Source organism: Staurois parvus, unplaced genomic scaffold, assembly GCF_062004578.1.
Source record: "Staurois parvus isolate SC_StPar_1 unplaced genomic scaffold, SC_StPar_1.0 ptg000662l, whole genome shotgun sequence".
Taxonomy (NCBI): domain Eukaryota; kingdom Metazoa; phylum Chordata; class Amphibia; order Anura; family Ranidae; genus Staurois; species Staurois parvus.
Window position 1 is genome coordinate 2,698,483 of NW_028318458.1, and position 17,758 is coordinate 2,716,240.

The 17,758-nt window shown below is 50.0% G+C and overlaps 1 protein-coding gene across 1 annotated transcript in view; it reads left to right on the top strand.

The window, feature by feature from the left end:
* The window catches only part of LOC149448712 (adhesion G protein-coupled receptor E3-like), a 128,966-nt gene that overhangs the window by 88,274 nt on the left and 22,934 nt on the right, over nucleotides 1–17,758 (top strand). Inside the window, exons 16-18 of the mRNA XM_089651739.1 lie at nucleotides 16,112–16,203; nucleotides 17,348–17,516; nucleotides 17,610–17,708. Coding sequence (XP_089507865.1) covers nucleotides 16,112–16,203; nucleotides 17,348–17,516; nucleotides 17,610–17,708 — 360 coding nt within the window. The remainder of the gene's footprint in view (nucleotides 1–16,111; nucleotides 16,204–17,347; nucleotides 17,517–17,609; nucleotides 17,709–17,758) is intronic.

Below are 17,758 nucleotides of genomic sequence, written 5' to 3' on the forward strand. Positions count from 1 at the left end.
CTTTGATGAATTCTGAAGTTAATTTGTAGAATTCCGCACTAAGGTCCAGGAGCTTTAGTCGAGGGCAGGTATTTAATAGTGGCACAAATGTCGTCTTGTGTAATGGGAGCATTTAAGGCGCTTAGCTGGGATCCAGAAAGCTTGGGGGGATTCATAGAGGCTAGAAAGTGCTCAGCAGCCCTAGAATCAATCAGGTCCTCTGAATACAAGGAAGTATAGTAGGTTGTGAGAAGGTCATTAATATCAGATGACAGCATTAAGACATTGCCCGTGGGTGAACGGAGCGCAGAGATATGAGTGGGAGTATGAGGGCCTGCACTAAGCAGCGCCAACAGATTTCCCGCCTTATTGCCATATCTATAAAATTTTAAGGTTGAAAAGGCCAATTTGGCTGCTTCCTGATGTTCAGCCCAATAATCAAAGGCTCATTTGGCAGATTGCCAATTCAGCCTATTCTCGTGCGTGCGATTGAGGGAAAGCACAATATGTGCCTGACAAAGAGACTCTCTCGCCTGTTGATAAAGCAGTTGGGACGTTTTCTTAAATTGCGTGGTATAGGAGGTTATGTGCCCTCTAAGGAACGCCTTCCCAGCTTCACAGAACAGGTCAGGATTGGTTAAATGTGCTCTATTCGTATTCACATATTCCTGCCACGCTGCAAATAAATGAGACTTAAAGTCTTCATTATTGGCTAAATAAGCGGGGAAGCGCCAAGAGCTCAGGGATTTTGGAGTTTTCATCCCAGACAGCTGTAATAGGATAGGAGAGTGGTCTTTAATTTCCATATCAGAAATGGTCATTTTACGTAGCATGGACAAGAGGGGCTGCGAACAAAAAAGATAGTCAATGCGAGAAAGAGAGTCATGAGGGGACGAGTAGAGGAGGGGGGAAGGAGGGGGGGAGGAAAGGGGAAGGGAGTGGGGGTGGAGGGAGAGGGGGAATGGATAAAGGGGAAACAAAACCACCTGAAGATCCTCCCTGCCCATCCGGGGGGGATAGGTGTGCAAGGCGGATCGCCTCACAGGAGGCATAAACAAGATGGACAAGTATCAAACAGTAGCCCTTTTAAGACAAATTACATCAGTCTCTGAGAAAGCATAGAAAAACAAGGAAAACCATTACATATCATTCGATAAAACAGGTCAGCGGATAACTGTTTATGCGGTGGCTTTTGAGGACTTGGTTGATTCTGGAAGGGTGCGCAATTTCCCCTTGGGGGAGAGGAGGGAGTTGGTGCCGTATAAGGACTTTGATCCATGACTGATTCAGGGATATTGTTAAGATATTGCTCCGCTTGCAACGGCGAGGTGAAGGATATGCTTTCTCCATCCGGCAGCTGGATATGAAGAATAGAGATGAGCGAATCGAAGTATCCGAAGTGGAATTCGAGTCGAATATCTGAAAAATTTCGATTCGTGCCGAATCCGAAAAATAGCCTAATTCGGACGCGCGAATCGAAATTTTTCAGAAAATGGCGGCTGACATGTGCGGCGACGGAGCGGGGATGTCTGGGAAGGCGCGCAGACAAGGCGCGCTGACCCATAATGCATGCCTCAACTACATGTGATCGCATCAGCCTATCAGCAGCCAGCCAGCCAGCACTGTGTAATGGTCGAGCTATAAATAGCGGCCATTTTGGAATTCTTCATTTGCCTGCAGTTATTGAACAGAGGCAGACCGCTCTGTACTAGGGACAGGGACAGAGTTAGGGCCACAGAAACGATAATTGGGGACAGAGAAAAGTTACTTAGGGACAGAGAACCATTACTCAGGGACACAGACTTGTTAATGAGGGCCACAGAATCGTTATTTAGGGACAAAGAAACGCTAGTTAGGGCCACAGAATTCATAATCAGGGACAGACAGAATTGTTACTCAGTGCCAGAGAATTGTTACTTAGGGCCACAGAAACGTTATTAGGGCCACAGAATTGTTACTCAGGGACAGACAGAATTGTTACTGAGTGCCAGAGAATTGTTACTTAGGGCCACAGAAACTTTAATTAGGGCCACAGAATTTTTACTCAGGGACAGACAGAATTGTTACTGAGTGCCAGAGAATTGTTACTCAGGGACAGACAGAATTGTTACTGAGTGCCAGAGAATTGTTACTCAGGGCCACAGAAACTTTACTTAGGGCCACAGAATTTTTACTCAGGGACAGACAGAATTGTTACTGAGTGCCAGAGAATTGTTACTCAGGGACAGACAGAATTGTTACTGAGTGCCAGAGAATTGTTACTTAGGGCCACAGAAACTTTACTTAGGGCCACAGAATTGTTACTCGCACAGACACAGAATTGTTACTCGCACAGACACAGAATTGTTACTGAAGGCCACAGAACTGTTACTTAGGGCCACAGAATTGTTACTCGCACAGACACAGAATTGTTACTCGCACAGACACAGAACTGTTACTGAGGGCCACAGAACTGTTACTTAGGGACAAAGAAACGCTAGTTAGGGCCACAGAATTGTTACTCAGGGACAGACAGAATTGTTACTGAGTGCCAGAGAATTGTTACTCAGGGACAGACAGAATTGTTACTGAGTGCCAGAGAATTGTTACTTAGGGCCACAGAAACTTTAATTAGGGCCACAGAATTTTTACTCAGGGACAGACAGAATTGTTACTCAGTGCCAGAGAATTGTTACTCAGGGACAGACAGAATTGTTACTGAGTGCCAGAGAATTGTTACTCAGGGCCACAGAAACTTTACTTAGGGCCACAGAATTTTTACTCAGGGACAGACAGAATTGTTACTGAGTGCCAGAGAATTGTTACTCAGGGACAGACAGAATTGTTACTGAGTGCCAGAGAATTGTTACTTAGGGCCACAGAAACTTTACTTAGGGCCACAGAATTGTTACTCGCACAGACACAGAATTGTTACTCGCACAGACACAGAATTGTTACTGAAGGCCACAGAACTGTTACTTAGGGCCACAGAATTGTTACTCGCACAGACACAGAATTGTTACTCGCACAGACACAGAACTGTTACTGAGGGCCACAGAACTGTTACTTAGGGACAAAGAAACGCTAGTTAGGGCCACAGAATTGTTACTCAGGGACAGACAGAATTGTTACTGAGTGCCAGAGAATTGTTACTCAGGGACAGACAGAATTGTTACTGAGTGCCAGAGAATTGTTACTTAGGGCCACAGAAACTTTAATTAGGGCCACAGAATTTTTACTCAGGGACAGACAGAATTGTTACTCAGTGCCAGAGAATTGTTATTCAGGGACAGACAGAATTGTTACTGAGTGCCAGAGAATTGTTACTCAGGGCCACAGAAACTTTACTTAGGGCCACAGAATTTTTACTCAGGGACAGACAGAATTGTTACTGAGTGCCAGAGAATTGTTACTCAGGGACAGACAGAATTGTTACTGAGTGCCAGAGAATTGTTACTTAGGGCCACAGAAACTTTACTTAGGGCCACAGAATTGTTACTCGCACAGACACAGAATTGTTACTCGCACAGACACAGAATTGTTACTGAAGGCCACAGAACTGTTACTTAGGGCCACAGAATTGTTACTCGCACAGACACAGAATTGTTACTCGCACAGACACAGAACTGTTACTGAGGGCCACAGAACTGTTACTTAGGGACAAAGAAACGCTAGTTAGGGCCACAGAATTCATACTCAGGGACAGACAGAATTGTTACGGAGTGCCAGAGAATTGTTACTCAGGGACAGACAGAATTGTTACGGAGTGCCAGAGAATTGTTACTCAGGGACAGACAGAATTGTTACTGAGTGCCAGAGAATTGTTACTTAGGGCCACAGAAACTTTAATTAGGGCCACAGAATTTTTACTCAGGGACAGACAGAATTGTTACTGAGTGCCAGAGAATTGTTACTCAGGGACAGACAGAATTGTTACCGAGTGCCAGAGAATTGTTACTCAGGGACAGACAGAATTGTTAATGAGTGCCAGAGAATTGTTACATAGGGCCACAGAAACTTTAATTAGGGCCACAGAATTTTTACTCAGGGACAGACAGAATTGTTACTGAGTGCCAGAGAATTGTTACTCAGGGACAGACAGAATTGTTACCGAGTGCCAGAGAATTGTTACTCAGGGACAGACAGAATTGTTACTGAGTGCCAGAGAATTGTTACTTAGGGCCACAGAAACTTTCATTAGGGCCACAGAATTTTTACTCAGGGACAGACAGAATTGTTACTGAGTGCCAGAGAATTGTTACTCAGGGACAGAGAGAATTGTTACTGAGTGCCAGAGAATTGTTACTTAGGGCCACAGAAACTTTAATTAGGCCCACAGAATTTTTACTCAGGGACAGACAGAATTGTTACTGAGTGCCAGAGAATTGTTACTCAGGGACAGACATAATTGTTACCGAGTGCCAGAGAATTGTTACTCAGGGACAGACAGAATTGTTACTGAGTGCCAGAGAATTGTTACTTAGGGCCACAGAAACTTTAATTAGGGCCACAGAATTTTTACTCAGGGACAGACAGAATTGTTACGGAGTGCCAGAGAATTGTTACTCAGGGACAGACAGAATTGTTACGGAGTGCCAGAGAATTGTTACTCAGGGCCACAGAAACTTTACTTAGGGCCAGAGAATTTTTACTCAGGGACAGACAGAATTGTTACTGAGTGCCAGAGAATTGTTACTCAGGGACAGACAGAATTGTTACGGAGTGCCAGAGAATTGTTACTCAGGGACAGACAGAATTGTTACTGAGTGCCAGAGAATTGTTACTTAGGGCCACAGAAACTTTAATTAGGGCCACAGAATTTTTACTCAGGGACAGACAGAATTGTTACTGAGTGCCAGAGAATTGTTACTCAGGGACAGACAGAATTGTTACCGAGTGCCAGAGAATTGTTACTCAGGGACAGACAGAATTGTTACTGAGTGCCAGAGAATTGTTACTTAGGGCCACAGAAACTTGAATTAGGGCCACAGAATTTTTACTCAGGGACAGACAGAATTGTTACTGAGTGCCAGAGAATTGTTACTCAGGGACAGACAGAATTGTTACGGAGTGCCAGAGAATTGTTACTCAGGGACAGACAGAATTGTTACTGAGTGCCAGAGAATTGTTACTTAGGGCCACAGAAACTTTAATTAGGGCCACAGAATTTTTACTCAGGGACAGACAGAATTGTTACTGAGTGCCAGAGAATTGTTACTCAGGGACAGACAGAATTGTTACCGAGTGCCAGAGAATTGTTACTCAGGGACAGACAGAATTGTTACTGAGTGCCAGAGAATTGTTACTTAGGGCCACAGAAACTTTAATTAGGGCCACAGAATTTTTACTCAGGGACAGACAGAATTGTTACGGAGTGCCAGAGAATTGTTACTCAGGGACAGACAGAATTGTTACGGAGTGCCAGAGAATTGTTACTCAGGGCCACAGAAACATTACTTAGGGCCAGAGAATTTTTACTCAGGGACAGACAGAATTGTTACTGAGTGCCAGAGAATTGTTACTCAGGGACAGACAGAATTGTTACGGAGTGCCAGATAATTGTTACTCAGGGCCCCAGAAACTTTACTTAGGGCCACAGAATTTTTACTCAGGGACAGACAGAATTGTTACTGAGTGCCAGAGAATTGTTACTCAGGGACAGACAGAATTGTTACTGAGTGCCAGAGAATTGTTACTTAGGGCCACAGAAACTTTACTTAGGGCCACAGAATTGTTTCTCGCACAGACACAGAATTGTTACTCGCACAGACACAGAATTGTTACTGAGGGCCACAGAACTGTTACTTGGGGCCACAGAAACGTTAATCAGGGACACAGAATTGTTACTGAGGGCCACAGAACTGTTACTTAGGGCCACAGAATTGTTACTCGCACAGACACAGAATTGTTACTCAGGGACACAGAATTGTTACTCAGGGACACATAATCGTTTAATTAAAGAGTATGTCAGACAACATGCAGAGGAGTGGCAGAGGAGGCAATGTTTTAGGAGCGAGCAGACGTGGCAGCAGAGGAAGGGGTCGAGGCAGCACTATTCGCAGCCAGAGGCCAGTGCTCCCGGTGTCATCCAGCGGTCGTGTCTCCACCGACAACCCTGCCGTCGTCGATTGGTTGGCTCGGTCGTCTTCCTCTTCCCAGGTCACCTCTGACACCTACAGCCAACGGTCGGTGGGTACGTCAGACACAACCGTTAGTTGGCATGTCCCGGGACCAAGCCCACTGAAATCACGTGTCCTCTACCTGCCCCTGTCCTTTGGTGTTCCCTCACCAAGCGAAGTATCGCATGCTGTGGGCTCAGCCCCACTGTACAGTGAGGAAGAGCTAACAGAGGGCGGTCAGGAACGGGGGGAGACATCCGCCTTTTCAGCAGCCAGGCGAAGAAGTAGTGGCGAGGAGAGTGGCTCGGTAGCCGGTCTAGAGACAGGTCTGTCTCCTGACCCAGACGCAGCCGAGGGGGCTAGTAGTGAGGCGGAGACCCTACTTGATGATGAGGAGGTTGATCGCACTTGGCAGCCTCGTCGTCATCAGGCAATTTCTTCCGCATCATCAGGAGAAGAGGGTGGCAGCTTGGCAGCGAGCAAAACAGTCGGTGGGTTGCCCAGGAGACAGCAGCAGGGTCGCAGCAGTGTCAGTGGAGCCAAACGGCCACGGAGTAGAGCACCAGCTCCACTGCAGCCTACCACCACGGCCAGTAGTGGTGCCGGTGTGCACGGAGGAAGCAGCAGTCAGCCAGTGAGGAGTATCGGGGGCAAAGTTTCCTACTCGGCGGTGTGGCAATTTTTCGTCAAGCCGCCCGAGGAAGTAAACGTAGCCGTATGTCGACTATGTGGCCAGAAAGTCAAGCGTGGCCAGGGGGCCCATGTTGGGACTATTTGGGCCATGTTGGGACAATGGGAGACCTCCCATTGCTGCTGTCTCCATCGCCACACTCTGCCATGTGCCACTTTCAGGTCTCCTCACACACTGCTGGTGTGTTGAATTTTTTGACATAGGGTGCTGGCAGATTACGGGCCTCCCATAGCTGCTGCCAGGCCCCTAATCTGCCATAGGCCCCTATATACCGCCTCCTCATGCTGCTGCCAAGTCCAGAGTCTGTCATGGGTCCCTGTACGGCCTCCCATTGCTGCTGTCTCCATCGCCACACTCTGCCATGTGCCACTTTCAGGTCTCCTCACACACTGCTGGTGTGTTGAATTTTTTGACATAGGGTGCTGGCAGATTACGGGCCTCCCATAGCTGCTGCCAGGCCCCTAATCTGCCATAGGCCCCTATATACCGCCTCCTCATGCTGCTGCCAAGTCCAGAGTCTGTCATGGGTCCCTGTACGGCCTCCCATTGCTGCTGTCTCCATCGCCACACTCTGCCATGTGCCACTTTCAGGTCTCCTCACACACTGCTGGTGTGTTGAATTTTTTGACATAGGGTGCTGGCAGATTACGGGCCTCCCATAGCTGCTGCCAGGCCCCTAATCTGCCATGGGCCCCTATATACCGCCTCCTCATGCTGCTGCCAGGTCCACAGTGTCTCATGCCATGTGCCACTTTCAGGTCTCCTCACACTGCTGGTGTGTTGAATTTTTTGACATAGGGTGCTGGCAGATTATGGGCCTCCTATAGCTGCTGCCAGGCCCCTAATCTGCCATAGGCCCCTATATACCGCCTCCTCATGCTGCTGCCAAGTCCAGAGTCTGTCATGGGTCCCTGTACGGCCTCCCATTGCTGCTGTCTCCATCGCCACACTCTGCCATGTGCCACTTTCAGGTCTCCTCACACTGCTGGTGTGTTGAATTTTTTGACATAGGGTGCTGGCAGATTACGGGCCTCCCATAGCTGCTGCCAGGCCCCTAATCTGCCATGGGCCCCTATATACCGCCTCCTCATGCTGCTGCCAGGTCCACAGTGTCTCATGCCATGTGCCACTTTCAGGTCTCCTCACACTGCTGGTGTGTTGAATTTTTTGACATAGGGTGCTGGCAGATTATGGGCCTCCTATAGCTGCTGCCAGGCCCCTAATCTGCCATAGGCCCCTATATACCGCCTCCTCATGCTGCTGCCAAGTCCAGAGTCTGTCATGGGTCCCTGTACGGCCTCCCATTGCTGCTGTCTCCATCGCCACACTCTGCCATGTGCCACTTTCAGGTCTCCTCACACTGCTGGTGTGTTGAATTTTTTGACATAGGGTGCTGGCAGATTACGGGCCTCCCAAAGCTGCTGCCAGGCCCCTAATCTGCCATGGGCCCCTATACCACCTCCTCATGCTGCTGCCAAGTCCAGAGTCTCTCATGGGTCCCTGTACGGCCTCCCATTGCTGCTGTCTCCATCGCCACACTCTGCCATGTGCCACTTTCAGGTCTCCTCACACACTGCTGGTGTGTAGAATTTTTTGACATAGGGTGCTGGCAGATTACGGGCCTCCCATTGCTGCTGCCAGGCCCCTAATCTGCCATAGGCCCCTATATACCGCCTCCTCATGCTGCTGCCAGGTCCAGAGTCTCTCATGGGTCCCTGTACGGCCTCCCATTGCTGCTGTCTCCATCGCCACACTCTGCCATGTGCCACTTTCAGGTCTCCTCACACTGCTGGTGTGTTGAATTTTTTGACATAGGGTGCTGGCAGATTAAGGGCCTCCCATAGCTGCTGCCAGGCCCCTAATCTGCCATAGGCCCCTATATACCGCCTCCTCATGCTGCTGCCAGGTCCAGAGTCTGTCATGGGTCCCTGTACGGCCTCCCATTGCTGCTGTCTCCATCGCCACACTCTGCCATGTGCCACTTTCAGGTCTCCTCACACTGCTGGTGTGTTGAATTTTTTGACATAGGGTGCTGGCAGATTAAGGGCCTCCCATAGCTGCTGCCAGGCCCCTAATCTGCCATAGGCCCCTATATACCGCCTCCTCATGCTGCTGCCAGGTCCAGAGTCTCTCATGGGTCCCTGTACGGCCTGCCATTGCTGCTGTCTCCATCGCCACACTCTGCCATGTGCCACTTTCAGGTCTCCTCACACTGCTGGTGTGTTGAATTTTTTGACATAGGGTGCTGGCAGATTAAGGGCCTCCCATAGCTGCTGCCAGGCCCCTAATCTGCCATAGGCCCCTATATACCGCCTCCTCATGCTGCTGCCAAGTCCAGAGTCTGTCATGGGTCCCTGTACGGCCTGCCATTGCTGCTGTCTCCATCGCCACACTCTGCCATGTGCCACTTTCAGGTCTCCTCACACTGCTGGTGTGTTGAATTTTTTGACATAGGGTGCTGGCAGATTAAGGGCCTCCCATAGCTGCTGCCAGGCCCCTAATCTGCCATAGGCCCCTATATACCGCCTCCTCATGCTGCTGCCAGGTCCAGAGTCTCTCATGGGTCCCTGTACGGCCTCCCATTGCTGCTGTCTCCATCGCCACACTCTGCCATGTGCCACTTTCAGGTCTCCTCACACTGCTGGTGTGTTGAATTTTTTGACATAGGGTGCTGGCAGATTAAGGGCCTCCCATAGCTGCTGCCAGGCCCCTAATCTGCCATAGGCCCCTATATACCGCTTCCTCATGCTGCTGCCAGGTCCAGAGTCTCTCATGGGTCCCTGTACGGCCTCCCATTGCTGCTGTCTCCATCGCCACACTCTGCCATGTGCCACTTTCAGGTCTCCTCACACTGCTGGTGTGTTGAATTTTTTGACATAGGGTGCTGGCAGATTACGGGCCTCCCAAAGCTGCTGCCAGGCCCCTAATCTGCCATGGGCCCCTATACCACCTCCTCATGCTGCTGCCAAGTCCAGAGTCTCTCATGGGTCCCTGTACGGCCTCCCATTGCTGCTGTCTCCATCGCCACACTCTGCCATGTGCCACTTTCAGGTCTCCTCACACACTGCTGGTGTGTAGAATTTTTTGACATAGGGTGCTGGAAGATTACGGGCCTCCCATTGCTGCTGCCAGGCCCCTAATCTGCCATAGGCCCCTATATACCGCCTCCTCATGCTGCTGCCAGGTCCAGAGTCTGTCATGGGTCCCTGTACGGCCTCCCATTGCTGCTGTCTCCATCGCCACACTCTGCCATGTGCCACTTTCAGGTCTCCTCACACTGCTGGTGTGTTGAATTTTTTGACATAGGGTGCTGGCAGATTAAGGGCCTCCCATAGCTGCTGCCAGGCCCCTAATCTGCCATAGGCCCCTATATACCGCCTCCTCATGCTGCTGCCAGGTCCAGAGTCTGTCATGGGTCCCTGTACGGCCTCCCATTGCTGCTGTCTCCATCGCCACACTCTGCCATGTGCCACTTTCAGGTCTCCTCACACTGCTGGTGTGTTGAATTTTTTGACATAGGGTGCTGGCAGATTAAGGGCCTCCCATAGCTGCTGCCAGGCCCCTAATCTGCCATAGGCCCCTATATACCGCCTCCTCATGCTGCTGCCAGGTCCAGAGTCTCTCATGGGTCCCTGTACGGCCTGCCATTGCTGCTGTCTCCATCGCCACACTCTGCCATGTGCCACTTTCAGGTCTCCTCACACTGCTGGTGTGTTGAATTTTTTGACATAGGGTGCTGGCAGATTAAGGGCCTCCCATAGCTGCTGCCAGGCCCCTAATCTGCCATAGGCCCCTATATACCGCCTCCTCATGCTGCTGCCAAGTCCAGAGTCTGTCATGGGTCCCTGTACGGCCTGCCATTGCTGCTGTCTCCATCGCCACACTCTGCCATGTGCCACTTTCAGGTCTCCTCACACTGCTGGTGTGTTGAATTTTTTGACATAGGGTGCTGGCAGATTAAGGGCCTCCCATAGCTGCTGCCAGGCCCCTAATCTGCCATAGGCCCCTATATACCGCCTCCTCATGCTGCTGCCAAGTCCAGAGTCTGTCATGGGTCCCTGTACGGCCTGCCATTGCTGCTGTCTCCATCGCCACACTCTGCCATGTGCCACTTTCAGGTCTCCTCACACTGCTGGTGTGTTGAATTTTTTGACATAGGGTACTGGCAGATTAAGGGCCTCCCATAGCTGCTGCCAGGCCCCTAATCTGCCATAGGCCCCTATATACCGCCTCCTCATGCTGCTGCCAGGTCCAGAGTCTCTCATGGGTCCCTGTACGGCCTCCCATTGCTGCTGTCTCCATCGCCACACTCTGCCATGTGCCACTTTCAGGTCTCCTCACACTGCTGGTGTGTTGAATTTTTTGACATAGGGTGCTGGCAGATTAAGGGCCTCCCATAGCTGCTGCCAGGCCCCTAATCTGCCATGGGCCCCTATATACCGCCTCCTCATGCTGCTGCCAGGTCCAGAGTCTCTCATGGGTCCCTGTACGGCCTCCCATTGCTGCTGTCTCCATCGCCACACTCTGCCATGTGCCACTTTCAGGTCTCCTCACACTGCTGGTGTGTTGAATTTTTTGACATAGGGTGCTGGCAGATTACGGGCCTCCCAAAGCTGCTGCCAGGCCCCTAATCTGCCATGGGCCCCTATACCACCTCCTCATGCTGCTGCCAAGTCCAGAGTCTCTCATGGGTCCCTGTACGGCCTCCCATTGCTGCTGTCTCCATCGCCACACTCTGCCATGTGCCACTTTCAGGTCTCCTCACACACTGCTGGTGTGTAGAATTTTTTGACATAGGGTGCTGGCAGATTATGGGCCTCCCATAGCTGCTGCCAGGCCCCTAATCTGCCATAGGCCCCTATATACCGCCTCCTCATGCTGCTGCCAGGTCCAGAGTCTGTCATGGGTCCCTGTACGGCCTCCCATTGCTGCTGTCTTCATCGCCACACTCTGCCATGTGCCACTTTCAGGTCTCCTCACACACTGCTGGTGTGTATAATTTTTTGACATAGGGTGCTGGCAGATTACGGGCCTCCCATAGCTGCTGCCAGGCCCCTAATCTGCCATGGGCCCCTATACCGACTCCTCATGCTGTGACGTTGCAACAAGGTGGAATTCAACCCTACATATGTTAGACCGCCTTTACGAACAGCAAAAGGCCATCACAGATTTCCTGATGTTAAAAGCGGATAAAGGTATTCCCTGTGTAACTTAGATGTCAGCCATTGGCAGCTCATGCGTGACACCTGCGCTTGCTCAGGCCCTTTGAGGAGGCCACGCTATTCGTGAGTCGGCAGGACTATGGGATGAACGACGTCATTCCTCTGTTGCACGTCCTGGAACAAATGCTGTTAACAATGGCTGGTCAGGGTGCGGTAGACGTGGCGCACAGATCTCAACGCCACATGACCCCTGTGGGGGCAGGACAGGAAGAAGAGGAGGAGGTAGAGGAGGACATTGGTGCTCAGGAATTATTGAGTGAAATGGGTGGTTTTTCCACTCAGCGGACAGGAGTGGAGGAGCAGGAGCATCTGGTAGAGGAGGAGGAGGAGGAGACAGAGGACCCAGACGCACCGTGGCAGTATGCTGTGGAGATGGAGGCAGGGAGTCCCTCGCATTCCTTGGCACAAATGGCCCATAGCATGCTCGGTTGCTTGCGTAGCGACAGCCGAATAATAACCATCAGACAGAGGGATGACTTTTGGCTGTCCACCTTGTTGGACCCTCGCTACCGTTCAAAAATGGTGGCCTTTTTCACACCTGCTGAGAGGGAGGCCAAAATAACGTACTATAAAAACCACCTATGTAGTCAGCTGGTCTCTGCCTGTCTGCGCCAACGTCCATCCTCAGACACTGTGGGCCCTGTGCGCTCGCGTTCCGCTGCCATGGCAGCAGGGGAGGGGTGGGGTGGTAGGAGCAGTGGCAGCTCCACCAGCAGCGGCTGCCTCAGTCTGCAGTCGATGATGAGTAGCTTTCTTCACCAGCGCAGTGAGGAAACTACTAACCAGCCGCAGCAGCAGCAGCAGCAGCAGCATCAGGTGGACCTGGAGCAGGACCTCAAACAACAGGCTTAGGCCTACTTGGACAGCACCCTGCCAACCGAGGTAGACAATCCCCTTGACTACTGGGCAACGAAACTTGACCTTTGGCCCCAACTAGCTGAATTTGCCCTTGAAAGGCTGTCATGCCCGGCCAGTAGCGTGGCATCGGAGCGCGTGTTTAGTGCGGCAGGAGGTATTGCAACTCCGCGGAGGACACGACTGTCCACCCAAAGTGTGGAGAGACTGACGTTTGTGAAAATGAATCAGGCGTGGATTAGTCTGGATTTCAAACCACCAGTTCCTGACACAACTGACTAAATCCGCCATGAATCATGCCCCAAACATGTGCCACTTTCAGGTCTCCTCACACTGCTGGTGTGTTCCATTTTTTGTCATAGGGTGCTGGCAGATTACGGGCCTCCCATAGCTGCTGCCAGGCCCCTAATCTGCCATGGGCCCCTATACCGCCTCCTCATGCTGCTGCCAAGTCCAGAGTCTCTCATGGGTCCCTGTACGGCCTCCCATTGCTGCTGTCTCCATCGCCACACTCTGCCATGTGCCACTTTCAGGTCTCCTCACACTGCTGGTGTATTCCATTTTTTGTCATAGGGTGCTGGCAGATTACGGGCCTCCCATAGCTGCTGCCAGGCCCCTAATCTGCCATGGGCCCCTATACCGCCTCCTCATGCTGCTGCCAGGTCCAGAGTCTCTCATGGGTCCCTGTACGGCCTCCCATTGCTGCTGTCTCCATCGCCACACTCTGCCATGTGCCACTTTCAGGTCTCCTCACACTGCTGGTGGGTTCCATTTTTTGTCATAGGGTGCTGGCAGATTACGGGCCTCCTATAGCTGCTGCCAGGCCCCTAATCTGCCATGGGCCCCCGTACCGACTCCTCATGCTGCTGCCAGGCCCGTAATCTGTCATGGGCCCCTGTTGTCGCTTGTTGGCATATTCCGCTCGTTCAGATGCTCCTTCTCCTGCTACTCCTCTTCACGGATTCCGTCAGCAGTCTTTCTTGGAATCCGTTTCCAAGAGACAACAGTTTGCGAGCACGCACCAGACGGTGCAGAAACTGAACGTCCTCCTGTCCAAGTTGCTGTTGCCAGGCTCATAATCTGTCATGCGCCCCTGTACCGCCTCCTCATGCTGCTGCCAGGTCCAGAGTGTGTCATGGGCCCCCGTACCGACTCCAAATGCTGCTGCCAGGCCCGTAATCTGTCATGGGCCCCTGTACCGCCTCCCCATGCTGCTGCCAGGTCCAGATTGTGTCATGGGTCCCTGTACGGCCTCCCATTGCTGCTGCCAGGCCCGTAATCTGCCATGGGCCCCCGTACCGACTCCTCATGCTGCTGCCAGGCCCGTAATCTGCCATGGGCCCCTGTACCGCCTCCTCATGCTGCTGCCAGGTCCAGAGTGTGTCATGGGTCCCTGTACGGCCTCCCATTGCTGCTGTCTCTATCGCCACACTCTGCCATGTGCCACTTTCAGGTCTCCTCACACTGCTGGTGGTTTCCATTTTTGTCATAGGGTGCTGCATGGCCTCCCATTGCTGCTGCCTCCACCGCCACACTGTGGCTCCACACTCTGGTTTTGGCCCCGTGACTGCCCAAATGAGTGAAGTGTGCGGTGATTCTAAGATCGACGGCACTCATCTGCATGTCATACTGCCTGACAGTATTATTTCTCTTCCCCAGCAGACTCCAAGGGCATTTAAATTAAAGGTACAGTGTTCAGCACTAATATTAAGTCTCTCTGAAGCCTAGAAACACCCTTTTTTAAGTTAAATTCACAGCGAATATATTCGACTCGAATCGAATTTTTTCTACGAATTCGCCGAATCAGTCGAATCGAATTTTTGAATACTTCGCTCATCTCTAATGAAGAACAGCAGGATAAGTCAGGGTGAATTTAACCTGCCTGTGATAGAGAGTGGAGCAGATCGCAGAGAAGGCCATACATTGTTGCATAACCTCCATTGAGTAATCCGCGAACAGGAGCAATTGGTGTCCGTCCACAGATAAGGCATGTGTGCGCCAGAATTTCTGAAGGATGGCCTGCTTGTTAGTGTAGTTCAGATAGCAGACAATGACTGGCCTAGGTTTAGTCTGAGAGTTGGATGGTGGGCCGTTACGGTGGGCTCTTTCAACCGCGCAGGAGTATCGCAGGCCTAGGTGCTCTGGAATGGATGTAGCACATATGGTGATCAGCATGGAAGGAGAATACTACTCAGGCAGGCCTACAATGCGCAAATTGTTCAGCCTTGAGCAGTTTTTTAGATCATCTACCTTATCTTGAACATCTCTTTGGACCGTGGTGAGTTGGGCTACTGCCAGAAAAACAGCCAATGAGTCATCTTCAGCGGAGGAGATCCTATCTTCCATCTGCGTAATGCACTGAGCCTGAGGAGATATTTGTGTCGCTGTTCATGCCCTTTAAGAACAGCATTGTCGACCACCGCCGTGAGAGTAGGTGCCAGGGGTGCCATGACTACGTGGGTGATGCCAGCTGGTGAGGCAGGGTCTGGAGGCTGAGGAGCAGTAGATTGTGGCTGCTGTGTGCTCTGCTGATCCCCTACATCATTAGAGGTGATTTTAGCGACGGGCATCTTGGCTGCAGCGGCTGCTGTGTTCCTCTGTGACAGGCGGGGGAATGAAGAGGAGCGGGCTTGGGGCCGCTCCATAAAGCAGTCCATGAGTTCCCAGGATCCGCGTGAAGAGAGGTAGGACCCCCCGAAGTGTAGTGGGCTTAGGAGTGTAGCGGTTGAGGAGGGCAGCTGGAGCAGGGACGGCTCACCTTCACTCCATACAGCGCCAGAACCAGAAGTTGTGTGGTTAATTTTTAATAGGAAAGCAGAGGAACTGGCAGGAACACCAGGGATTTCACAGAAAGGAAACAATACAAAGAGATCAGGATACTTTTTTTCATGCAAGTACATGGTACAGCAGGAATATGAAATGCTGGGTTTGCAAATCTTTAAAACAGCACTTGCAGGATTGTCCCTTCCCCCAGTCTGTGACTGGACAGTGAAAAGGCAAGCAGCAGACTGATAAGCTCATCTCTCTGTCACTCTTCTTTCACCTCCTATTAGCATGCTCTTTGTTAGCTAGCACTGCAGCACATATGATTGGCTCCTTATTCTGTTTCTCCCTCTCCCAGTCTAAACTCTTCTGTACAGCGATACTTATGCTGGCTTGCATTAAAAGGTTTATATTGATGTATTTATGCATACAGTGCTGTTTTACTGTGCTTTTTATGTCTCCAGGGGGTTCACCTTTAACTCTCATACTATATTTTTCCTTAGATAAACTGTACTCTCCTGGTTCTTACCTTTGCACTTCTCAGGCAGAAAATGGCATCTCTTAATTCAAATGTGTCAACTATAAAACATACCCGGTAAGTGTGGCATATATGGCTTTGTACAGTAAGAAAGTCTGGCAATGTTCAAAGTACAGCCAATCAAAGATTATCTTTTGGCGAATGGACATCTGTAAACTGAAATCCAGTTTACTATAGAGTTTTGAACTTCACATGTCTTCCTATATGAGCTTTATGTAATAGGATTGAAATGGTGGCTGCTAAGGATATGGCTAAATAAATCCTAAAATTGCTCCCATGGTATAATTTTACAAATATGTGTAAAATGGGGACCACTCTAAAATTATGGATTTCCCCTGACTTTCTTTCTCAATGACAGATAGAGTTGTGAATCTTCCCAATGTGAACAAGGGTGGCAATAAAAACATTACAGAAGGCCTAACCCTTTTCATGGCTATCCACAATTTAAAAAAAAAAAAAGGTTTTGCTTAGAGCAGGGGTCTGCAAACATTCTAAACAAAGGGCCAATTTATTGTCCTTCAAACTTTAGGTGGACCGGACTGTGGCCATTGGGAGTAGAAAAGGAACTGACGTTAGTTGGAAAAGACAATGCCCAATTGTTGGTTTAGTTGGGAGGAATTGTGCCTCATTGGGAGTAGAAAAGGTCCCGATGTCAGTTGGAAAAGACAATGCCCAACTGTTGGTTTCATTGGGAGGAATTGTTTTCCTTGGGCCTTATTGTTGGTGTCATTGGTAAAAATTTTGCCCCATCATTGGTGTCATTGGGAGCAATTGTGTCCCTATTGTTGGTGTCATTGGGAGGAATTATACCCTTTCACTGGTGTCAGTGGGGGTAATTTTGCCCCATTGTTGGTCCATTCTTGGTATCAGTGGATGAAATATTGTCCCAAGGGCCAGATAAAAGCAAGCAAATGTCTGCATCTGGCCCCCCAAGCAGCAGTTTGGAAACCACTGGCCTAGAGGTACACTTTAAGTAAACAGCTTTGCACCACATTTACTGTAAATACAGTAGGTGTTTGTTGAAGTTTTGGGTATAGACATAATTAACGATATGGTATTCTACAGTTCTTATACCCAAATATCTTCATTCATAAAAGCTGAAGGAATGAAACACACCTCACACTTCAATGACTTTAATGATAGACTCGTTTGTTTTGTGCTCTCACCTTCTTGCATATTCCTTTGCTCTTTTTCCTCACAGTCTTCTGACATTCAAGGCTTTGTCCCAGCTCTTCATATTGGGTTGTACCTGGATTTTCGGCCTCTTCCAGTTTGGGTCAGGATCCCTGGTCATGTCCTACATCTTCACCATCTGCAACAGTCTCCAGGGATTGTACATCTTCTGTGTACACTGCCTACTCAACCACCAGGTCATGTGACATTCATTAGATTATGACGTCTCATGGTGTTTTTTGCTAGATGTCTGTTAAACATTCCTAATAGCACTCTTTTTACATGTGCAGGTCAGGAAAGAGTATATGAGAGGATTCCGTAGATTCCATTCTAAGAAGTCAGAGTCGGAAGCCACGTATGGCAATACAGTGCCCACAACATTAAAAGTGGTAAGCTCTGATTTTTTTTTTCTATTCATGTTTTTTGTGCACATTAGAGA